Source organism: Rhinoraja longicauda, chromosome 31 (genome assembly GCF_053455715.1).
Source record: "Rhinoraja longicauda isolate Sanriku21f chromosome 31, sRhiLon1.1, whole genome shotgun sequence".
NCBI lineage: Eukaryota > Metazoa > Chordata > Chondrichthyes > Rajiformes > Arhynchobatidae > Rhinoraja > Rhinoraja longicauda.
This window is the reverse complement of record NC_135983.1, coordinates 6,908,904-6,931,285: the sequence shown is the minus strand read 5'-3', so window position 1 is coordinate 6,931,285 and position 22,382 is coordinate 6,908,904. Positions and strand designations below refer to the sequence as shown.

The 22,382-nt window shown below is 47.5% G+C and overlaps 1 protein-coding gene across 1 annotated transcript in view; it reads right to left on the bottom strand.

The window, feature by feature from the left end:
• Positions 1-22,382, bottom strand: part of LOC144608246 (uncharacterized) — a 37,917-nt gene that overhangs the window by 9,354 nt on the left and 6,181 nt on the right. Inside the window, exons 4-11 of the mRNA XM_078425842.1 lie at positions 20,311-20,408; positions 17,657-17,737; positions 16,188-16,310; positions 14,548-14,697; positions 14,299-14,346; positions 13,128-13,232; positions 12,559-12,622; positions 11,853-11,943 (exon numbers count right to left, since the gene is read on the bottom strand). Coding sequence (XP_078281968.1) covers positions 11,853-11,943; positions 12,559-12,622; positions 13,128-13,232; positions 14,299-14,346; positions 14,548-14,697; positions 16,188-16,310; positions 17,657-17,737; positions 20,311-20,408 — 760 coding nt within the window. The remainder of the gene's footprint in view (positions 1-11,852; positions 11,944-12,558; positions 12,623-13,127; positions 13,233-14,298; positions 14,347-14,547; positions 14,698-16,187; positions 16,311-17,656; positions 17,738-20,310; positions 20,409-22,382) is intronic.

The window sequence follows — 22,382 nt, the reverse complement described above, 5'->3', positions numbered from 1 at the left end:
TCCCTGCCTTCTCCCCATACCCCATCCCCAAACCATTAGAAGGATATGGGCCAGATGTAGACAAATGGGACTAGTTTGCATGGGCATCTTGGTGCAAATGGAAGGATTGGACCAAAGGGTCTGTTTCCGTGCCTCTATGACTATCTCCAGGATGCCCAAGATGGAAGCGTGAAGCCATGGAACCAGTGGATGCAGGCCCTTTGGCCCAACAGGTCTTTGCTGACTTTTACACCGGTGGTCTAATGAGATGGAGGAACTGAGGGAAATCCAGGTTAGTCGGGAAGTGGTGTTAGATAAATTAAATGGATTAAAGGCCGATAAATCCCCAGGGCCAGATAGGCTGCATCCCAGAGTGCTTAAGGAAGTAGCCTCAGAAATAGTGGATGCATTAGTGATAATTTTTCAAAACTCTTTAGATTCTGGAGTAGTTCCTGAGGATTGGAGGGTAGCTAATGTAACCCCACTTTTTAAAAAGGGAGGAAGAGAGAAAACGGGGAATTATAGACCAGTTAGCCTAACATCGGTAGTGGGGAAAATGCTAGAGTCAGTTATTAAAGATGTGATAGCATCACATTTGGAAAGTGGCGAAATCATCGGACAAAGTCAGCATGGATTTACAAAAGGCAAATCATGTCTGACGAATCTTATAGAATTTTTTGAGGATGTAACTAGTAGAGTGGATAAGGGAGAACCAGTCGATGTGTTATATCTGGACTTTCAGAAGGCCTTCGACAAGGTCCCACATAGGAGATTGGTGTACAAACTTAAAGCACACGGTATTGAGGGTTCGGTGTTGAGGTGGATAGAAAATTGGTTGGCGGGCAGGAAGCAAAGAGTAGGAATAAACGGGTCCTTTTCAGAATGGCAGGCAGTGACTAGTGGGGTACCGCAAGGCTCAGTGCTGGGACCCCAGTTATTTACAGTGCATATTAATGATTTGGACGAGGGAATTGAATGCAACATCTCTAAGTTTGTGGATGACACGAAGCTGGGTGGCAGTGTTAGCTGCGAGGAGGATGCTAGGAGGCTGCAGAGTGACTTGGATAGATTAGGCGAGTGGACAAATGCATGGCAGATGCAATATAATGTGGATAAATGTGAGGTTATCCACTTTGGCGGCAAGAACAGGAAAGCAGAGTATTACCTGAATGGTGACCGATTGGGAGAAGGGGAGATGCAACGTGACCTGGGTGTCATGATGCACCAGTCATTGAAAGCAAGCATGCAGGTGCAGCAGGCAGTGAAGAAAGCGAATGGTATGTTGGCATTCATAGCAAGAGGATTTGAGTTTAGGAGCAGGGAGGTTCTGCTGCAGTTGTACAGGGCCTTGGTGAGACCGCACCTGGAGTATTGTGTGCAGTTTTGGTCTCCTAATCTGAGGAAAGACGTTCGTGCCTTAGAGGGAGTACAGAGAAGGTTCACCAGATTGATCCCTGGGATGGCGGGACTTTCATATGAAGAAAGACTGGATAGACTAGGCTTGTACTCGCTGGAATTTAGAAGACTGAGGGGGGATCTTATAGAAACATATAAAATTCTTAAGGGGTTGGAGAGGCTAGATGCGGGAAGATTGTTCCCGATGTTGGGGGAGTCCAGAACCAGGGGTCACAGCTTAAGGATAAGGAGGAAGTCTTTTAGGACCGAGATGAGAAACATTTCTTCACACAGAGAGTGGTGAGTCTGTGGAATTCTCTGCCACAGAAGGTAGTTGAGGCCAGTTCATTGGCTATATTTAAGAGGGAGTTAGATGTGGCCCTTTTTGCTAAAGGGATCAGGGGGTATGGAGAGAAGGCAGGTACAGGTTACTGAGCTGGATGATCAGCCATGATCATATTGCATGGCGGTGCAGGCTCGAAGGGCCGAATGGCCTACTCCTGCACCTATTTTCTATGTTTCTATGTTTCTAACACTAAATGAGTCTCACCTTCCACTCAGATCCCCACAGATTCTACCCCACAGATTCTACCCCACATCCACACACTAGGAGAAGAAAAAGAAGAAGAAAAAGGAAATCAATTGTGCAATGCCAATAGTTTTCAGCAGCTTCAGGTCCACATGGCTGGATTACAGAATTTCTTGTCTGAGGTGGTGAACCATATTAAGGAATTAGAGTCTGCACTAACTGCACTAAAATTTGAGGAGCTGACAGTCGGCCATTGAGGGTGAACAGGAATTCTCCGGGGTGGTGTGAGGAAAAATACAAAGCAGCTACGAGCATTCCCTTCAGGAGATGGGAGAGATACTGAGTAAGAGACTGGACAGCGTAGTGTAAGAAAATAACTGCAGATGCTGGTACAAATCAAAGGTATTTATTCACAAAATGCTGGAGTAACTCAGCAGGTCAGGCAGCATCTCAGGAGAGAAGGAATGGGCGACATTTCGGGTCAAGACCCTTCTTCAGACTGATGTCAGGGGGGGGCGGGACAAAGGAAGGATATAGGTGGAGACAGGAAGATAGAGGGAGATCAGGGAAGGGGGAGGGGAAGAGAGGGACAGAGGAACTATCTAAAGTTGGAGAAGTCAATGTTCATACCACTGGGCTGTAAGCTGCCCAGGCTAAATATGAGGTGCTGTTCCTCCAATTTCCGGTGGGCCTCACTGTGGCACTGGAGGAGGCCCATGACAGAAAGGTCAAACTGGGAGTGGGAGGGGGAGTTGAAGTGCTCAGCCACCAGGAGATCAGATTGGTTAATGTGGACTGAGTGCAGGTGTTGAGCGAAGCGATCGCCGAGCCTGCGTTTGGTTTCGCCGATGTAAATAAGTTGACATCTGGAGCAGCGGATGCAATCGATGAGGTTGGAGGAGGTGCAGGTGAACCTCTGTCTCACCTGGAAAGACTGTTTGGGTCCTTGGATGGAGTTGAGGAGTTGAGGATGGAGCAGTCGACTAACCTGACAACCCGGCTCGTTTGTGATCATATATAGTCTTTCGGCTGACTGGTTAGTGCGGGACAAAAGCCTATCACTGTACCTCGATGCACGTGACAGTAAACTAAATTGTGTTTGGGATGTGGAAGGGAACCGGAGCAGCCATGGGAAATCTGGTGAGAACATGCAAACTCCACACAGACAGTGCCAGTGGTCTGGATCGAATCCGGGTTGCTGGAACTGCCAAGCAGCAGCTCTGCCAGCTGGGCCACTAACCCCTTCCCACACATCCCTCCATGGGTTGCGAGCATGACAGGCCAATCCTACATCTATTGTCTGTAAACTGGGTGGCTGACTGGGCCATCTCCAAGCGTGATTAAAGTCAAACTCACTCCCGTAGATCTGGAGTCACACATGTACCAGCCCAGTAGGGCCCCTCGCCTAAAGAGCAACACCAGATCACGTGGCAACTTGGAAGCTTCAGGGAATCAAGGAACCACTCACAGACACACAGACAGAACCAAGTAGGGTTGCCAACTGTCCCGTATTAGCCGGGACATCCCGTATTTTGTGCTAAATTAGTTTGTCCCGTATTAGTAGGGTTGCCAACTTCCTCACTCCCAAATAAGGGACAATGTGACGTCACCGCCCCGCGCCCCACGTGACCTCACCCAGCTAGCGGCCACGTGCTGCTGCTCCACCAATGGCGGCCGCCCGGGCCAGGAGGCGGGTTGCTACGCCATGAAGAGGGGAGGAGGTATCACTCCGTGTACAAAGTCTTGACATTGTTGACTCCAGCTATCGGGCATTCGAATAACGGTTGCGTCGTGATTCTCTGAAAGCGCTGAGCTCCTGGCATTGAGAGGGGCCCACAACGCTCGGTAGTTACTCATCACGGCTGTTGCCAGCTACGCTTGGGTTGTCTCACTTAATCTAAGGTGGTTTGTTTTTGTGGGGAAAAAATCAGTTTGCCTTAAAACTGACAGGTATTTTGTAACTTGGCAGTGCCACATTTCGGTGCCAGGCCAGGGAAGCTGCCAGCTGGGCACACAGCAGTCTGTCAGTTGCTGCCCCCCCCCTTGCCCAGCTGGGGTAGGACAAGCAGTTGAATCCATACCCAACCCCCCCCGGCTTGAAATGGCAATAAGGGACAATGATAATCCAAAGATTCTCTCTGAATGGTGTTCAATTTTGTACTGCTGTTAGCCCCGGGGGGGGGGGGGGCGCTGTAGACCCCAATGCAGTAGGCCCCGACGCTGAAGGCCCCGACAGTTTAGGCCCCGACAGTTTAGGCCCCGACAGTTTAGGCCCCGACAGTTTAGGTCCCGACACTCTAAGTTTCTGACATTTTTGCTCTGGACAGCCTAGGTTCGGAGGCCCGGGCGCCGTCTAATGGAGGTTGCATAGCAACCCGCCTCCCAGCCTGGGCGGCCGCCATTGGTGGTGCGGGTGCATGTGGCCGCTGGCTGGGTGAGGTCACGTGGGGGGCAGCGCGGTGACGTCACCTTGTCCCGTATTTGGGAGCGAGGAAGTTGGCAATCCTAGAACCAAGAAACACCCCACACGCGCACATGTACATGCACACCAGGGAACATCATAGACACACCCACACAGGAACATCACACACACATACCAAGGAACACGCAGGCACACACCAAGGAACACACACACAAACACACCAAGGAACACACATGCCAAGGAACACACACGCCAAGGAACACACACGCCAAGGAACACACACACAAACACACCAAGGAACACACACGCACACACACCAAGGAACACACACACACAAACGCCAAGGAACACACATGCCAAGGAACACACACGCCAAGGAACACACACGCCAAGGAACACACACGCCAAGGAACAAACACGCCAAGGAACAAACACGCCAAGGAACAAACACGCCAAGGAACATACGCGCGCACACCAAGGAACACACGCGCACACACCAAGGAACACACACGGACTGGGGAACATCACACACACACACCAAGGAACATCACACACACACACACACACACACACACAGGTTCATCTCACACAGACGCACACACAGGAACATCACACACACACACAGGTTCATCTCACACAGACGCACACACAGGAACATCACACACACCAAGGAACATCACACAAACACACACAGCACCAACACTGCCCAGCTACTCAGACAAACCCGAGCTGCCACACTCTTCCCGGTGGAGCTCTGTTGCCCTCTTGTGGCTGTAGTATTAGTTGCGCATTTACAACTTGACAAATCCCTTCACAACCAGAGCATTTATATTCCATTAATTTAAATAAATCTGGAATTTAAACTGAAAACGAGTCACAGCGATAGCAAGGAATTATCATTGGGTTTGTCCATGTGCATCCCAGAAGGTGACCTGCCGTCCTGATGGTCTATATCTGACTTCAGGCCCACATCGTGTAACAATAAAATCAGAACATGTTTAAAACAAGAGTCAAGTGTATAATTGCTATACGTTCCAACAACAGAACAATGAAATTCTTGCTTGTTGCAGTATAACAGTGGCGCAGCAGTAGAGTTGCTGCCTTACAGTGCTTGCAAGGCCAGAGACCCGGGTGTAGGACTAATCTTTTCCTCTTCACATACCTAAAGAACCTTTTACTATCCTCCTTTTATATTCTTGGCTAGCTTGCCTTCGCACTTCATCTTTTCTCCCCGTATTGCCTTTGTAGGTACCTTCTGTTGTTCTTTAAAAGTTGCCCAATCCTCTGGCTTCCCGCTCATCTTTGCTATGTTATACATCTTCTCTTTTAGTTTTATACTGTCCTTGACTTCCCTTGTCAGCCACGGTTGCCTCTTGCTCTCCTTAGAATTTTTCTTCCTCTTTGGCCCTGCTAGGGTCCCATTCTAATCAACTTTGGCCAGCTCCTCCCTCATGCCTCCATAGTCCCCTTTGTTCAACTGCAATACTGACACTACTGATTTTTTCTTCTCCTTCCCTTCCCAAATTGCAGATTAAAACTTATCATATTATGGTCACTACCTCCTAATGGTTCCTTTACTTTGAGTTCCCTTATCAAATCTGGTTCATTGCACAACATTAAATCCAGAAGGGCCTTTTCCCTGGTAGGTTCCAGTACAAGCTGCTCTATGAATCCATTTCGGAGGCACTCTACAAACTCCCTTTCTTGGGGTCCAGTACCAACCTGATTTTCCCAGTCTACCCGCATATTGAAATCTCCCATCACCACCACAGCATTACCTTTGTTACATGCCAATTTTAACTTCTGATGCAACTTGCACCCTATATCCAGGCTACTGTTGGGGGCCTGTAGATAACTCCCATCAGTCTGAGGAAGGTTCTCGACCCGAAACGTCACCCATTCCTTCTCTCCAGAGATGCTGCCTGTCCCACTGAGTTACTCCAGCATTTTGTGTCTAACTCCCATTAGGGTCTTTTTGCCTTTACAATTTCTTAGTTCTACCCATAATGGCTCTACATCTTTTGATTCTATGTCACCCCTCGCAAAGGACTGAATATCATTCATTACCAACAGAGCTACCCCACCCTCTCTACCCACCTGTCTGTCTTTTCGATAGGACGTAAAACGCTGAGTATTCCTTTCCCAGCTCCGACCTCTTGCAGCCATGTAATTCCCACAACATCATGACTACCAAACTCGAACTGAGCCCCAAGCTCATCCACTTTATTTCTTATACTTCGCGCATTCATATATAACACTTTTAGTTTGATATTCACCTCCCCTCTCACACCGGTTCCTATTACACCTGACCTTACTCTCTTATCCCTTCTTGAACATTCCGTCCCATTAATAGGGGTGTCTTTCGCAACTTTTCCTGTACTCTCTTTCCCTTTAACTCCATCCTTATACTTCCAATTTGTCGACCCCTCCCCCCCCGCTATTTAGTTTAAACCCACCCGTGTAGCACTAGCAAACCTGCCTGCCAGAACGTTGGTCCCCCTCCAGTTAAGGCGCAACCCGTCACTTTTTGTACAGGTCACCCCTACCCCAGAAGAGATCCCTGTGGTCTATAAAGCTCCTCAGCCACACATTCAGATCCCCCATCTCCCTGTTCCTGCTCTCACCAGCACGAGGTACTGGAAGTAACCCTGAGATAACCACCTGCTTTTCAGACTTCTTCCTAACTCTCTAAACTCACGTTGCAGAACATCCTTCCTCTTCTTCCCGACGCCGTTTGTGCCGACCTGCACAACCACTTCTGGCCGCTCTCCTTCCCCCTTGAGGATGCCCAGCAATCTGTCCGACCTACGTCTTGGACCCTGGCACCAGGGAGGCAACAAACCATCCACGAGTCTCGCCTGTTGCCACAGAATCTCCTGTCTGTACCTCTCGCTATTGAGTCACCTACCACTACGGCGTTGCCTGACGTAGGTCTCTCCGGTTGAGCCTCTGTGTGAGGATTTGATTGAAAGACATGTTCGCCGCTCGGACTGGAAGCTTCGCCGCCGCCCGACAGCTTCCAAGAGGATGTACCTGTTCTCAATAGTTACAGCCACCAGGGTCTCCTGCACTCCACGCTTAAAGGCCTGTCCCAGTTACGCGATTTTTAAAGCGACTGCCGGCGACTGTCAAAGTCGTAGATCGCCAACATTTTCTTTTACCCTACGACAATGACCACGACAATGCCGAGTCAGGTCGATACAAGTTACTTTTTTTGTGAAACTAGCACTTGGCTAAGAGATTACACCGTCTTCGGAAACATCGCGAAATTCCCACGATTACCTGACCATCAAACTGTTACCTCCAATCTACTCGTCAAATGTCCTGACGGTAAATAAATTGGTTAAACAAAACTATCTTCTGGTGTCTTCAAATGCCTTTTCTTAATTTAATATTACGTGCTTCTAAATGCATCTGTGACAACCTAGCAAACCTGGGGACAGCGTGCGACAGACAGCGCCCGCAATAAGCTACGATACCTGGCGACAAGCCAGCCGTCGCCGAGAAATTTCTATCTGGAAAAAATTTCCGTGATGCGCTGAAATCCACAACGATTCATTGACGACTCCTCACGATCATCCCCGCGACACCCCGGCGAACGTTCGGTGACAGCCTAGTCGCCGGCAGTCGCCTCGAAATCGCCTAAGTGGGACAGGCATTTTACTCCCCTTCCTCATCGTCACCCACCTTCACTCTTCCTGTATCCTTGGTGTAACAACCTCATTGTAGGTCCTGTCCAGGAAGCTCTCGTTTTCCCAGATGGTCCTGAGATCATCCAGCTGCTGCTCCAGTTCCCTAACACAGTTGTTCAGGAGCTGCACCTGGACACAATTTCCACAGGTGTACTTGTCAGAGGCACCAGCAGTGTCCCTGACTTCCCACATCCTGCAAGAGTCACACTGTAACAACTTGCCTGCCATTATTTCAGTAGACGAATCCCAATTGGTTGTGCCTCTCACCCTCTCTACCTTTGAGCGTCGTCTCCTCGACGAAGACTCTCGAGGCCGCTCTGCCGCAGCTGCACTTATTTTTAACAGCTACCCAATCAACTACTGTAGGGCTAATTTGTAAATTACTTGAGCCTGACCTTTGGCCCACTTTGTAAATCTTCGTTCCCTCTGACTCACATTCTTTCAGCCAATACACACTCTCGCTGTTTCTGGCTGCCGCTTCTCTCCGACCTTCACGGTCACAGGGAGAACGTGCAAACTCCACATAGACAGCACCCGAGATCAGGATGGAACTCGGGTCTCTGGCGCTGTGAGGCAGCGGCTCTGCCTGCTCTCCCACTGCACTGCCCTGAGAGTGAAGCACAATGCTTCAGGTCTAGGATGCTTCGCTGGAACCCTACTGGCATCTGCAGCTTTCTTTAGATTTTCACCCACTGTTGTTCAGTTGACTTTCCACAGCCCTCTAAATTGACCCAGAGATCCAATAGACAATAGGTGCAGGAGGAGGCCATTCGGCCCTACAAGCTAGCACCGCTATTCAATGTGATCATGGCTGATCATTCTCAATCAGTACCCCGTTCCTGCCTTCTCCCCATACCCCCTGACTCCGCTATCCTTAAGAGCTCTATCTAGCTCTCTCTTGAATGCATTCAGAGAATTGGCCTCCACTGCCTTCTGAGGCAGTGAATTCCACAGATTTACAACTCTCTGACTGAAAAAGTTTTTCCTCATCTCCGTTCTAAATGGCCTACCCTTTATTCTTAAACTGTGGCCCCAGGTTCTGGACTCCCCCAACATTGGGAACATGTTTCCTGCCTCTAACGTGTCCAACCCCTTAATAATCTTATATGTTTCGATAAGATCCCCTCTCATCCTTCTAAATTCCAGTGTATACAAGCCTAGTCGCTCCAGTCTTTCAAATACGACAGTCCCGCCATTCCGAGAATTAACCTAGTAAACCTACGCTGCACGCCCTCAATAGCAAGAATATCCTTCCTCAAATTTGGAGACCAAAATTGCACCAAGAATCCACCTGGTCCAAGGGCAACATAATGCCAGGAAAATATTTTCTTTTAACATCCACCGGAACCTTTCACTCCATTCCTCTCTCCAGAAGGGTTTCGTGACCCAGTAGGCTCTTTCTGTCTTTATTCTAATTATTTTTAAAACAATGCCTCATGATTCCTAATGCCATGCAGTTATGGAAGGTGATGAAAATTGTGCCTGTGTCTCAACATTATTTATTTGGATGAATACACTCAAAATCTAACATCCATACCTGCCATTGCAGTAAGACAATATTGCAAATTTACACTGTCCTTGTCCAGGGAGAGATGTCCACGTCTGTCCGAGACCTTGAAACTGTCCAGCAAATCCTGTACAACTCGTACACCTCCTGCATTGCAAATCAGCCAGGTGCACATGCCCCACCCACCAAGTCCCCACTAATTGGCAGCATAGCCACACCCCAACTCTGCTGCCTGTGGAAACCATTTAGCCTGAAGCAAAGATACTAGAGGAGCAAGATAGACCACTCGACCCTCAAATCCGTAGCATGTCATGGCACCATTTTAGTAGGCAGATACTTGCAGAAACATTTAAAAAGAAAAATAACAAAAATCTGTGAATTGATAGATGAGATATATTCTGCATTTTCTGGTATCATCACACATACTGTTCCCCCAAAACACTGATTACACTGCGAGAGGCATAGTGAACTTTGGGTTTTGCCTACTAAAATGGCGGATGTTAAGCTCCTTTGCGTACTACACTTCAGTATAGACGATTTCAACGAAGTGGTTCATCTTGCTCCTCTAGTATCTTTGGCCTGAAGGAGGATCTCGACCCGAAAGGTCACTTATTCCCCTTCTCCAGAGATGCTGCCTGACCCACTGAGTTACTCCAGCGTGTTGTGTCTACCTTCGTTGTAAACCAGCATCTGTAGTTCCTTCCTACATATTTAGAACGGTTAATGTTTCTGAATGCTGCTTGGTGAGCCATGGATTATTTTATAAAATAACATTAATGCATTTTAAATGGTTGCAAATAATTAAAAGATTACTGCAAACAAAAATAATTTATAAAAAAAAGTAGCCTACCTTCTTTTTGCAATTATTTCTCAAAAGACACATAAAGTTGAGGGTGGAGAAGACCATTCGGCCCTTGGGTAGGTCTGCCATACTATCAGGTTGCAGCTAATACGATCCTGCCAGTTCCCTGCAATGTCGAGTCCAGACCAAAAATCTATCGATCCTGGATTTAATTGTGTGTGGTGACTCCAATTCCACTGACCCCTGAGTGCAGGAGTTGTGAAGGTTCGCGGCCCTGAGAGAGGAAGTTCCTTCTCATCACTGCCTTACGTGAACAAGCCTATATTCACAGAGCATGTCCCTGGATGTCAGGTCACCCCACACAAAGCCACAAGTCTCCACTCAGCTACAGGTTCCTTGGCACATGATGCTGCTATTGGTGAGGCCCAGCGCAAATTGGAGGAACAGCACCTCAAATTTCACTTGGGCAGCTTACACCAAGGCCATGGTATGAATATTGACTTTTCTAACTTCAAATAACCTTTGCTTTCCCTCTTTCTTCATCCCTCCCCCTTCCCAGTTCTCCGACCAGTTTGACTGTCTCCCGATTACATTTTATCTCTGTTTGCTTCGTTGTCACCTTCTCCGAGCTAACAATGATGTATTCCACGATTTATTCACAAAATGCTGGAATAACTCAGCAGGTCAGGCAGCATCTCAGGAGAGAAGGAATGGGTGACTTTTCGGGTCGAGACCCTTCTTCAGACTGAAGAAGGGTCTCGACCCGAAACGTCACCCATTCCTTCTCTCCCGAGATGCTGCCTGACCTGCTGAGTTACTCCAGCATTTTGTGAATAAATCGTTTTGTACCAGCATCTGCAGTTATTTTCTTATACATGATGTATTCCACATTGTCCTTGATCCACATCTCTTTTGATGTTTCATTTTCACACCTTAGCCTTCCTTATCGATCCCTCTCCCTGACTCTCAGTCTGAAGAAGGGTCTCAACCCAAAAAGTCACCCATTCCTTCTATCCAGAGATGCTGCCTGTCCCACTGAGTTACTACAGCATTTTGTGTCCATCTTCAGTGTAAACCAGCATCTGCAGTCCCTTCCGACCCATGTTGAGCTCTGATGAGCTCCAGGTCATTTATCTCAGAAATCCTTGGAATGGATTAGTCACAATATTACAATATTACTTACGTTTAGTTTGTACTGAGGCACAGTGAAAAGATTTTGTTGCGTGCTTACTAGTCAGAGAAAAGACTATACATAATTACAATCAATGTGGAGGAAAGAACTGCAGATGCTGGTTTAAATCGAAAATAGACACAAAATGCTGGAGTAACTCAGCAGGACAGGCAGCAGGGAAGGAATGGGTGACATTTTGGGTTGAGACCCTTCTTCAGACTGATATCAGGGGAGTGGGTGGTACAGAGATAAAATGTAGTCGGAGACAGTAAGACTGGTTGGAAATCGGAGACAATACAATCAAGCTGTCCACAGTGTACATGGTATGGACACGCACAAAATCTAGCACCCCTACTTGCTGTTGAAGTAAGACAGTTGTACATTGTCCTTGTCCAGGAAAGATGTCCCATTTGAGACTCCTTTTCCATGGAAATGAAGGCAAAAGTCTGCAGGTGCCAGGAGTATTGAGTGAAAGACAAAGTGCTTTAGAACGGAGATGAGGAAAAACATTTTCAGTCAGAGAGTTGTAAATCTGTGGAATTCTCTGCGTCAGAAGGCAGTGGAGGCCAATTCTCTGAATGCATTCAAGAGGGAGCTAGATAGAGTTCTTAAGGATAGCAGAGTCAGGTGGTCAGGCAGGAACGGGGTACTGATTGAGAATGATCAGCCATGATCACATTGAATGGTGGTGCTAGCTCGAAGGGCTGAATGGCCTACTCCTGCACCTATTGTCTATTGCTGGATGAACTCAGCGGCACAGGCAGCCTCTGCAGAAGGAAATGGACAGGCTGACGTTTCTGGTCGGGACCCTTCCTCAGACCGATGGAGTGGAGGGGAGATCGCTGGGATTGAGAGGCGAGAGGAAGGGCTGGGGCAATATCTGGCAAGTGAGGGGTGGATTCAGGTGAGGAGAGGGTGATTGGCAGAGGAGTTAGGTGGGGCTTTTGCCACTGACCCGCTGATTGTGGCAAGAGACGGAATAAAACCAGCTCACAGCTGGAGCGTGGAAGTGTAGTCACAGCACATGGTGATGTGAGGGAATCTTTGTGGGCCGGACTTACCATGAGCAGAATCATATTCCATTTGTGTCTCTGATCGACACACCTGAAATATTCCTAGATCCACCTGTATTTCTCAACAAGAACAAGTTAAGTGGTAAAAATTTTAAAGGGCAGTAGATGGTAGAGCCGCTGTTGCCGACAGCGCCAGAAACCCAGGTTCAATCCTGACCTCAAGTGCTGTCTGTGTGGAGTTTGCACGTTCTCCCTGTGACTGTGCGATTTCTTCCTTTGGGTGCTCCGGTTTCCTCCCACATCCCAAAGACATGTGGGTTTGTGGGTAAATTGGCCTCTGTAAATTGCCCCGAGTGTGTTGGGAATAGATGAGAAAGTGGGATGACAGAACTCGTGTGAATGGGTGATCAGACCCTGATGAAATCCCACATTTTCGTTGTGAAGGGGTCTTCTTGCAGCACGAATCCCTCCCTAGAATGTGCAGATCTTACAAACCTGGTGGATTCATGGTATTTTAATTCATAATGTTATTTTTTTTGGACGGTTGGACATAGGAAGAAATATTGCTGTAGATCGATCAGGTATTACTCTTAGGGGCGCGAGTTGTTTTCAACTACATTCTCGACAGATCTTGTCACGATCTGATCATCGTCAGAGGTCCCTGCAATCAGAAGAGTCTCAAAAGAAGAAAATTGGCAACAGGTGACAATGTTCAGATGCCCCTAGGGAAGAAGATAAAACGTCAATCACTAACAATGTGTTCCCATTGTCCAGGTCAGAGACGTGGATCGCAAGATTGGAAACATCTGTATCGACAATTTAGCCAAGGAGACTAAATATCATATTTCCAGCTTTGCTTACGATATAGAACCAGGTGGGGCTGTGAGGGGGAGAAGGAAAGGACCCAGTACATCACGGGCATCAAGCGCTCCCCTCTCAATCCAAAGCATCCACTTGAGATGCTCCTCAAGGTGGCGGCATCAATCTTCAAGCATCCTCACCATCTGGACCATGCCCTCTTCTCAATGCTATACAGGATGTACAGAAACCTGAAGTCCCACACCACCAGGTTCAGGAACAGCTACTACTTTCCCACAACCATCACTTGCTTGAACCGACCTGCACAACCCTAATCCAACCTCCCTCAGCAACGGAACAGTACAGTCTACCTCTTGCACTATCATGGGCTTGTTTCTAATTGTGTTTTTGCACAAATGACTATTTTCCATTACAATATCTAATGCATAATTTAGGTATGATTTGTGTTTTTGTGTGTTGTCTGCTTCTGTGTGCCTGTGATGCTGTACATCTTGTGCGAGTATAATATAACACCCCAACTTCCAGGCTCAGTTCCCTGACTGAAGAGCAGCATGATAAAACACCTATCTACCCACGGCACCATTTCCAGTGAGCTGTACACTTGTAGTCCTAGATCCCTCTTTCTCTACAACACCCCTCAGTTGTACACCCATTCACTGTAAAGGTCCTGCCCTGGTTTGACTTCCCACCTCATGGTGCAACACCTCATATACATATCCACATTAAACTCCATTAGCCATTCCTCATCCCGTATACCCAGCTGATCAAGATACCTGTTGTAATGTTTGACAACTACCTTCACTGTCTGCGATACCACTTACTTTTGTGTTACCTGCAAACTTACTAATCATGTCTTGTACATTCTCGTCCAAATCATTGGTTATGGTCTTGTTAAACTGACCTTGGAACAACCGGACCAGAGAAACATTCATTGTAACCCTGACGTCTCAAACACTGGGGAGAAATTACCTTAAGGACTTTCTTACATGTTCCATCTTCACAATCCCAGATACAAACCTATGGGAATGGATAAAGAGAGTGGGTCAGTCGTGCAGAAAGTGGGATGTGGTCTGAACGTGGACAACTCATTGTTCCTGCTTTCAGGTGAGACAGAAGTGGAACTTTTTTTTTGGGGGGGTGGGGTGGGGGGGTAACGACAATGGGTAAAGACACAGTTGCAGCTGAGGTCCTGTAATTCAATCACTGTTCACGTCATACCTTCTTGTCCTTGGCTGCTGTCACCAGTAGAATTGCGTCCAGAGAGAATGCAAGGGACATCAGTGGCCCATTGTGTTCCACCAGTGTGAAGATCAGAGTCCCTTTCACTGGATCCCACACACGGACAGTTTTATCCCAGGATCCTGAAGCCTATGAAAGAATCAGAAGGGCAACGTCCGAGATGGTTTCAATAGCATTTTGTCAGTGCGAAATTGACATTTTCTGCCAGATTTTGAGTTTCAATTTCTCACTCCCCCGACCCCACATGGATAAACCACAAAGTGCCGGAGGGACTCAGCAGGTCAGGCAGCGTCTATGGAGGGAATGGAGGTGCAACGTTTTGACGTCTCAGGTCGGGATCCTTCTTCAAACTAGGGCGGCACAGCGGTAGAGTTGCTGCTTTACACCCCCGGAGACACGAGTTCAATCCTGACTACAGGTGCTGTCGGTATGGAGTTTGAATCTGCAGGTTAATTGGATCTATAAAAGTGTCCCTTGTCAGAAGGCAGTGGAGGCCAATTCTCTGGATGCATTCAAGAGAGAGCTAGATAGGGCTCTTAAGGATAGCGGAGTCAGGGGGTATGGGGAGAAGGCAGGAACGGGGTACTGATTGAGAATGATCAGCCATGATCACATTGAATGGCGGTGCTGGCTCGAAGGGCCGAATGGCCTCCTCCTGCACCTATTGTCTATTGACATAAAACGGGGATAACGGACAACTAATGTACGGGTGATCGTTGGTCAGCACGGACTCATTGGGCCGAAGAGCCTGTTTCCACGCTATATCTCTAAAAACCCTTTAAAAAGCTTGACCCCAAACATCGTCAGTCCATTTCCCTTCACGGGTGCTGCCTGATCCACAGAGTTTCTGCAGAACTTTGTGTTTTACTCAAAAAGTCTTGTAAAACCAGACATGGACTTGTGCCAAACTCAATGGATTATCCACGGGAGGTGCATTGGGTCATTATAACAAGACCCCTCTCCTCCTTCCTCCTGGTGCTTGATGGTTTCATTGTCTCATGAAACCTTCGTTGTTGACCTGACCTACACTTGGCCACTGGTTCACCATGGTATACTTCTCATTCGCCCAGTTATCAGCCCTTCTCTAACATGACCTCTTGTCTTCCCACAATTCTCTCCCTCTCCCTCTCTCTGAGAAGCTTCCCAAAGCCAATCTTGGACCAAGTTTTTTGGTGAAGCCACATCAAATTTCATTTAAGAGCACGCTTGGGAAACATACTGAGAATCGTTTTTACGATGTTCAACAACTCAAATGTGATTTTCTATGCATATGCTCCCCAAACAAGTTTAGAAGCAGAAAGTAAGATCAAAAGACATAGGTGCAGAATTAGGCCATTTGGCCCATCGAGCCTGCTCCGCCATTCGATCATGGCTGATCGATTTTGCCCCTCAACCCCATTCTCCTGCCTTCTCGCCGAAACCTTTAATACCCTTCACCAGGTCAAATAATTAGACTTCCTTCACCAGGGTAACCAGGTCGAGGAGATGGCAGGCCAGAGTCCTCCCTCCTCTCATGGGTCAGGGTCAGGCCACACCTTGGATCAGCCACTAGGCTAATGAGGGCGTTCCTGCTCCTTTAAGTACCTGCACTTTCTACCAAACTTCGCAGATCAGCTCACCAGCATTCCAATGCCGGAAAAGGCCACACAGCTGACTTTGCGTGAGTGACCCCTCAAAGATTGCTGGTGTTGCAATGTCTGAACGTCCCACAGCACGACTGTACAATCCCAGGATCCGGTGGCCTGTGGAGGGAAAGAGATGCCTTACACCAACACTCGACTGATTCTGAAGCAAGATCTTTGACTTGATGTGTTAACTCTGTTTCTCTCGCCGCAGATGCTGACTGACGTGTAGAGGAGACCCAGCACTTTTAGTTTGTAATCCGATAAGGCGTAGTCTCTCCTCTGATCCAAGCATCGTTGTAGTAAGGGCCTTGTATCCCAACGTACTCCTGAAACGGTCGTTATTTGAGGTTCTGACTCATCTATATACTAAAACTCTCATTTGTTTGTTTGTTTGAGGGAAAGGGGGGAGGGAAAGGGGGGAGGGAAAGGGGGGAGGGAAAGGGGGGGAGGGAAAGGGGGGGAGGGAAAGGGGGGAGGGAAAGGGGGGAGGGAAAGGGGGGAGGGAAAGGGGGAGGGAAAGGGGGGAGGGAAAGGGGGAGGGAAAGGGGGGAGGGAAAGGGGGGAGGGAAAGGGGGGAGGGAAAGGGGGGAGGGAAAGGGGGGAGGGAAAGGGGGGGAAGAGGGAGGGGGGAGGGGAGGGTGCTGCAGCAATGCAGGAGAGGTTTGGACCCAACGGGTCACTAGTTTTTACTATAACTTCAAATTCAAAACCTCACCTCCAATTCTCTCACTGGCTTTAAGTGTGTCGGAGCTCATGTGTGTGACCAGGCTTTCACAGTCCATTCCCAAGTGGTTCACCATCCATGTTTACATCGATGAATGCTGAACTGTTCCCCACTTTCACCAACATTGAAAGTTCCTTGCATCTTCCCCATTACAGGAAGGATGGGGAGGCTTTGCAGAGGGTGCAGAAGAGGTTTACCAGGATGCTGCCTGGATTAGAAGGTATTAGCATAAAGGAAAGTTTAAACAAACTGGGATTGTTTTCTCTGAAATACCGGAGATGGGGCGGTGATCTGATTGAAGTACATAAAATTATGAGAGGCATAGGAATGAGAGACTGTCAGAACATTCTCCCCAGCTGTGAACGTTGAAAGGGGCGAAGTTTAAAGGAGTTTTTATTCACACAGAGGGTGGTAAGTGGCTGCAAGATGCCACCAGGGAGGTGGTGGAACAGATACGATAGTGACATCCAAGAGGCTTTCAGATAGGCACATGGATATGCCGGGTGTGGAGGGATATAGACCACGTGCTGGCAGATGAGATTAATTTATATTTGCATCATGTTCAGCATGGACATTGTGGGATGTGGGGCCAGTTTCTGTGCTGAAATGTTCGATATACTATGTCCCTCTAGGTTGTAAAGGTTGTTTTATAACAATGCTCTGAATATAACTCATGAGGCAGTAAAATATAAAGTATATAGTATAAAGTATAAAGTATAAAGTTTTAAAAATTGATTACCAAATATTGTCCATCCTTTGAAAAGGCACAGGCTTTAATGACTTTCTTGTGCTTGGCAAAAATGTTCACAAGTTCACCCAACTGTTTAAAATGAAGAAAAAAGCATTCAATGGTTTTGACTTGGCTGTTGCCCGGTAGAGAATTAATCAAACACTAACCTCCACAAGTATTTCTCAGTCTTTTCACTAAATCAGATTTACACGCCCACAAGTACAACTTCCGACACCACCAGGCTCTCAGCATTTCAACCACAAACAACTCTGGTTTCAAACCACAACTGAATTGTAAAACGCAATTCCACAAACCCTTGAGGAACAGTCTCAGATTTCCTGGAGCTGTTCCCAAACCATGGTACGATACATTCTGATAAAAAATACTTTCAATGGCACATCTCATGGCACCAGAAGTTGGTGAGAGTTGTTGGGAACATGCCAAACTTCCTCAGGCTTCTTCGGTTGGTATGCTTTCTTGGGTGTTACTTCAATATGGCTGGACCAGGAGAAGTTGTTGGTGATATTTACTCCTAGGAATTTGAAGTTTTCGCCCATCTCTACTTTGGCACCTGTTTAGTTTAGTCTAAAGATGTCTACAGCAAAGTAAACAGGATCTTCGGCCCACAGTTCCATGCCAGCCATCGATCACCCATCCACACTTGCTCTAGGTTATCCCACTTTCTCATCCACTCCCCACACAATTTACAGAGGCCAATTAGCCTACTAACCCACGTGTCTTTGGGATGTGGGAGAAAACTAGAGCACCTATCATCTGTATCAATGATTTGGATGAGAATGTACAACTGCAAAATTGTAATCATGCCAAAATGGCATGATTAGCAAGTTTACAGATGACACAAAAGTGGGTGCTATTGTAGATAGTGAAGATGGTTGTCAAAAATTGCAGCAGGATCTGGATGGGTTGGGGCAGTTGAGCTGAGGAATGGTAGATGGAATTTAATACAGAGAAATGTAAGGTGTTGCATTTGGGAAGTCTAACATGGGCAGGACCTACACAGCGAATGGTAGGGCAATGGGAAGTGTCATAGAGCAGAGGGATCTTGGAGTGCAGGTACATAGTTCCTTGAAAGTGGCATCACAGGTAGACAAGTTGGCTAAAAAGGCTTTCTGCACATTGGCCATCATCAGTCAGAGGTATTGAGTATGGAAGTTGGGAGTTCATTTTGCAGTTATATAAAACATTGGTGAAGCCACATTTAGAGTATTGTGTTCAGTTTTTGGCACCATGCTACCGGAAAGATGTTGTCAAGCTGGAAAGGGTGCAGAGAAGATTTACGAGGATGTTGCCAGCACTTCAGGGCTGGAGCTGTAGGGAGAGGTTGTGTAGGCTAGGACTCTATTCCTTGAGGCACAGTAGGATGAGGGGTGATCTTATAGAGATGTATAAAATTATGAAAGGAATAGATCGTGTAAAGGCACAGTCTCTTGCCCAGGGTAGGGGAAATGGGGAACCAGAGGACAGAGATTTAAGGTTGGTGGGTGTTTGGAATGAGTTGCCAGAGGAAGTGGTTGAAGCAGGTTTAAGAAACATTTAGACAGATACATGGATAGGACAGGTTTAGAGGGCAACTAGACCAAGTGGACTCATTGGGCCCAAACCTCTCCTGCATTGGTGCAGCACCCTCTCCTCCCACCCTTCCCCCTCCTACCCTTCCCCCCCTCCTCCCCCCCTCCCTCCCTGCTCACCCTCTTTCCCCCCTCCCTCCCCCTCCCCGCTCCCCCCTCCCTCCCCATCTCTCCCCCTCCCCTCTGCCTCTCCCCACCTCCCTTACCATCCCACTCCATCCCCCTCAACCCCCCCCCCTTATTCTCCCTCCTCCTCCCTTCATCCCTCCCTCCTCCCTCCCGAGGAGATAGATTTAAACTTTAAAATGTGAATAACTTTAAATATATAACAGATTTCAATGAAACCTCTTCCATTACCACCAAAGGGACGACGGTGAGTAAGGTGGGCCTAAAACTGTCACGCTATCGTCTGCCGTTTTGGCTGTACTTCAGGAACAAACAAACAAATAAACGAAAGTTTTAGTATATAGATGGGCAAAATGCGGGCTGGTTGGACTACTGTAGATGGGAGATGTCGGTTGGTGTGGGAAGGTTAGGCCGAAGGGCCTGCTTTCCACGCTGTAGGACCCTATGACTCTTTGACAATGACCTGGAGCAAACCCACACTGTCACAGGGAGAACGTGTAAACTCCACACAGACAGCACCTAAGATCAGGATCGAACCCATGTCTCTGGCACTGTGAGGCAGTGGCTCTACCAGCTGCACCACTCTGCCGCCTAAATAAAAATGGTGAGAATCGCTTGACTTCTGATGACTTTTAACCCTACTGACATTAGGCACAGGACTACATGTCATTCTAACTCTTCCAATACAATGCCCGAGATTGAATATTAAAGAAAAATGCAAAAATCAAACAGAGGCATAATGTTACATCAGGCCACCAACATCCGGTGCAAATGGAGATCGTTCCTGGTCAGCAGTGTTCTAGTAAGTATTTTGTCTTGGAGAGGAGGGATCTAATACTTCATAGGCCAGAGCCCACTTGGTGGGAGAGAGACAGAGAGGTGGGGAGGCAGGAGGGAGGAACACTACGATGTGAGATGCAATCAAACTAAAAAAAGTGCACAGCTGACCTCTGGATCCCACAGAATTGCTTTGTTGTCATAGCTTCCAGATGCGAGCAGCTTCGAATTTCTGCTGAAGCACATACTCTCCACACTCTGAACGTGCCCTAGGAATGAGAACAAAGCAGCTTATTGGGACAGGTCAGGTCACAGAGCAACGTTCAGACTGTGGAACGGTGCTGGGGCCGCAACTATTTACAATAGATATTAATGATTTGGATGTTGGAATGAGCAGTAACACGAGCAAGTTTGCGGATGATACAAAGCTGGGTGGCGTTGTGAACTGCGAAGCGGATGTTTGGCGGTTGCAGGGTGACTTGGACAGGTTAAGTGAGTGGGCAGATGCATGGCAGATGCAGTATAATGTAGATCAATGTGAGGTTGTTCACTTTGGTGTCAAAAACAAGGAGGCAGATTATTATCTCAATGGTGTCAGATTAGGTAAAGGGGAAGTGCAACGAGACCTGGGTGTCCTTGTACACCAGTCACTGAAAGTAAACATGCAGGTACAGCAGGCAGTGAAGAAAGCTAATGGCATGTTGGCCTTCATAAGGAAAGGATTTGAGTGTAGGAATAAAGAGGTCCTTCTGCGGTGAGACCACATCTGGAGTATTGTGTGCAGTTTTGGTCTCCTAATTTGAGGAGGATGTCCTTGCTATTGAGGCAGTGCAGCATAGGTTCACGAGGTTAATCCCCGGGATGGCGAGACTGTCATACGAGGAAAGATTAGAAAGATTGGAATGTATTCACTGGAGTTTGGAAGGATGAGAGGGGATCTTGTCGAGATGTATAAAATTATAAAAGGACTGGACAAGCTAAATGCAGGAAAAATGTTCCCAATGTTGGGGAGTCCGGAACCAGGTGACACTGTCTTAGAATAAAAGGGAGGCCATTTAAAACTGAGGTGAGAAGAAACTTTTTCACCCAGAGAGTTGTGAATTTGTGGAATTCTCTGCCACAGAAGGCAGTGGAAGCCAATTCACTGGATGAATTTAAAAGATAGAGCTCTAGGGGCTAGTGGAATCAAGGGATATGGGGAGAAGGCAGGCACAGGTTACTGATTGTGAATGATTAGCCATGATCACAATGAATGACCTCCTCCTGCACCTGTTTTCTATGTTTCTATGTTTTCTCTGACATCATCAGTGTCCTGTGGTCTAAGGTTCACATTCAGTGGGAATGATCGCCAATGCCATGACTAGATCAGTTTCTGTCCCAGCGTTTATTTGGGATGGCAGTGGGTGAGTTGGTGGGAGAGGGATGGGGATAGGTGGGGTTTATTACTGTACCACAGTGCTGCCCCTTTCCAGAGGACTTGTATGTTTAATTGCTGCTGCTCAAAGTTACTGGGAATCAAGAAATAGTTGACCTCCAACAGTCTCGTTCTGTTTCACTCCATCCTCCCCCCAAGTGCTTTTCCCTTGCCATTCACAGTTATTGAACAATATCCATAGACTCAATACCATCAGTTGCAATGATCATATAATGGATGTGCCACGCACCACCTTGTGTGTTTTGTGCAGTGTTGGTCATTAAAGCTCCAGCAACAGCAAGAACAATGAGGTCTGATCTCCAAAGCTGAGAGGAACTACAGAGCCTTGTCAATCTGCAGAGACCACTGGTTATGGAAGGTAGTATGCAGCACTCCAATGAGGACCGTTATCATGGAGATGCAAGAGGCTGCAGATGCCAGAGTATGAAGCAAGAAGCAAACTGGTGGAAGAGCTCAGTGGGTCAAGCAGCATCCGTGGGGGGAAATGGAGGCGGCACATTGGTGCAGCTGGTGGAGCTGCTGCCTCACAACACCAGCAACCCAGGTTCAAGGTGCTGTCTGCGTTGAGTTTGCACATTCTCCCTATGACCAGGTGGGTTTCCCCCAGGTTTCACCTCACATTACAAAGAAGTGCGGGTTTGCAGGTTAATTGGCCTCTGTAAACTGCCCCTAGTAGGGAGTGGATCAGGGCCGTCTTAACGCATGGGCCTGATGGGCACTTGCCCGGGGCCCCACGAGCATAGGGGCCCCATGCTGATCTGTGTATGTTAAGTGACTTGCAATAAATAAATACTACTTTAAAAATGTA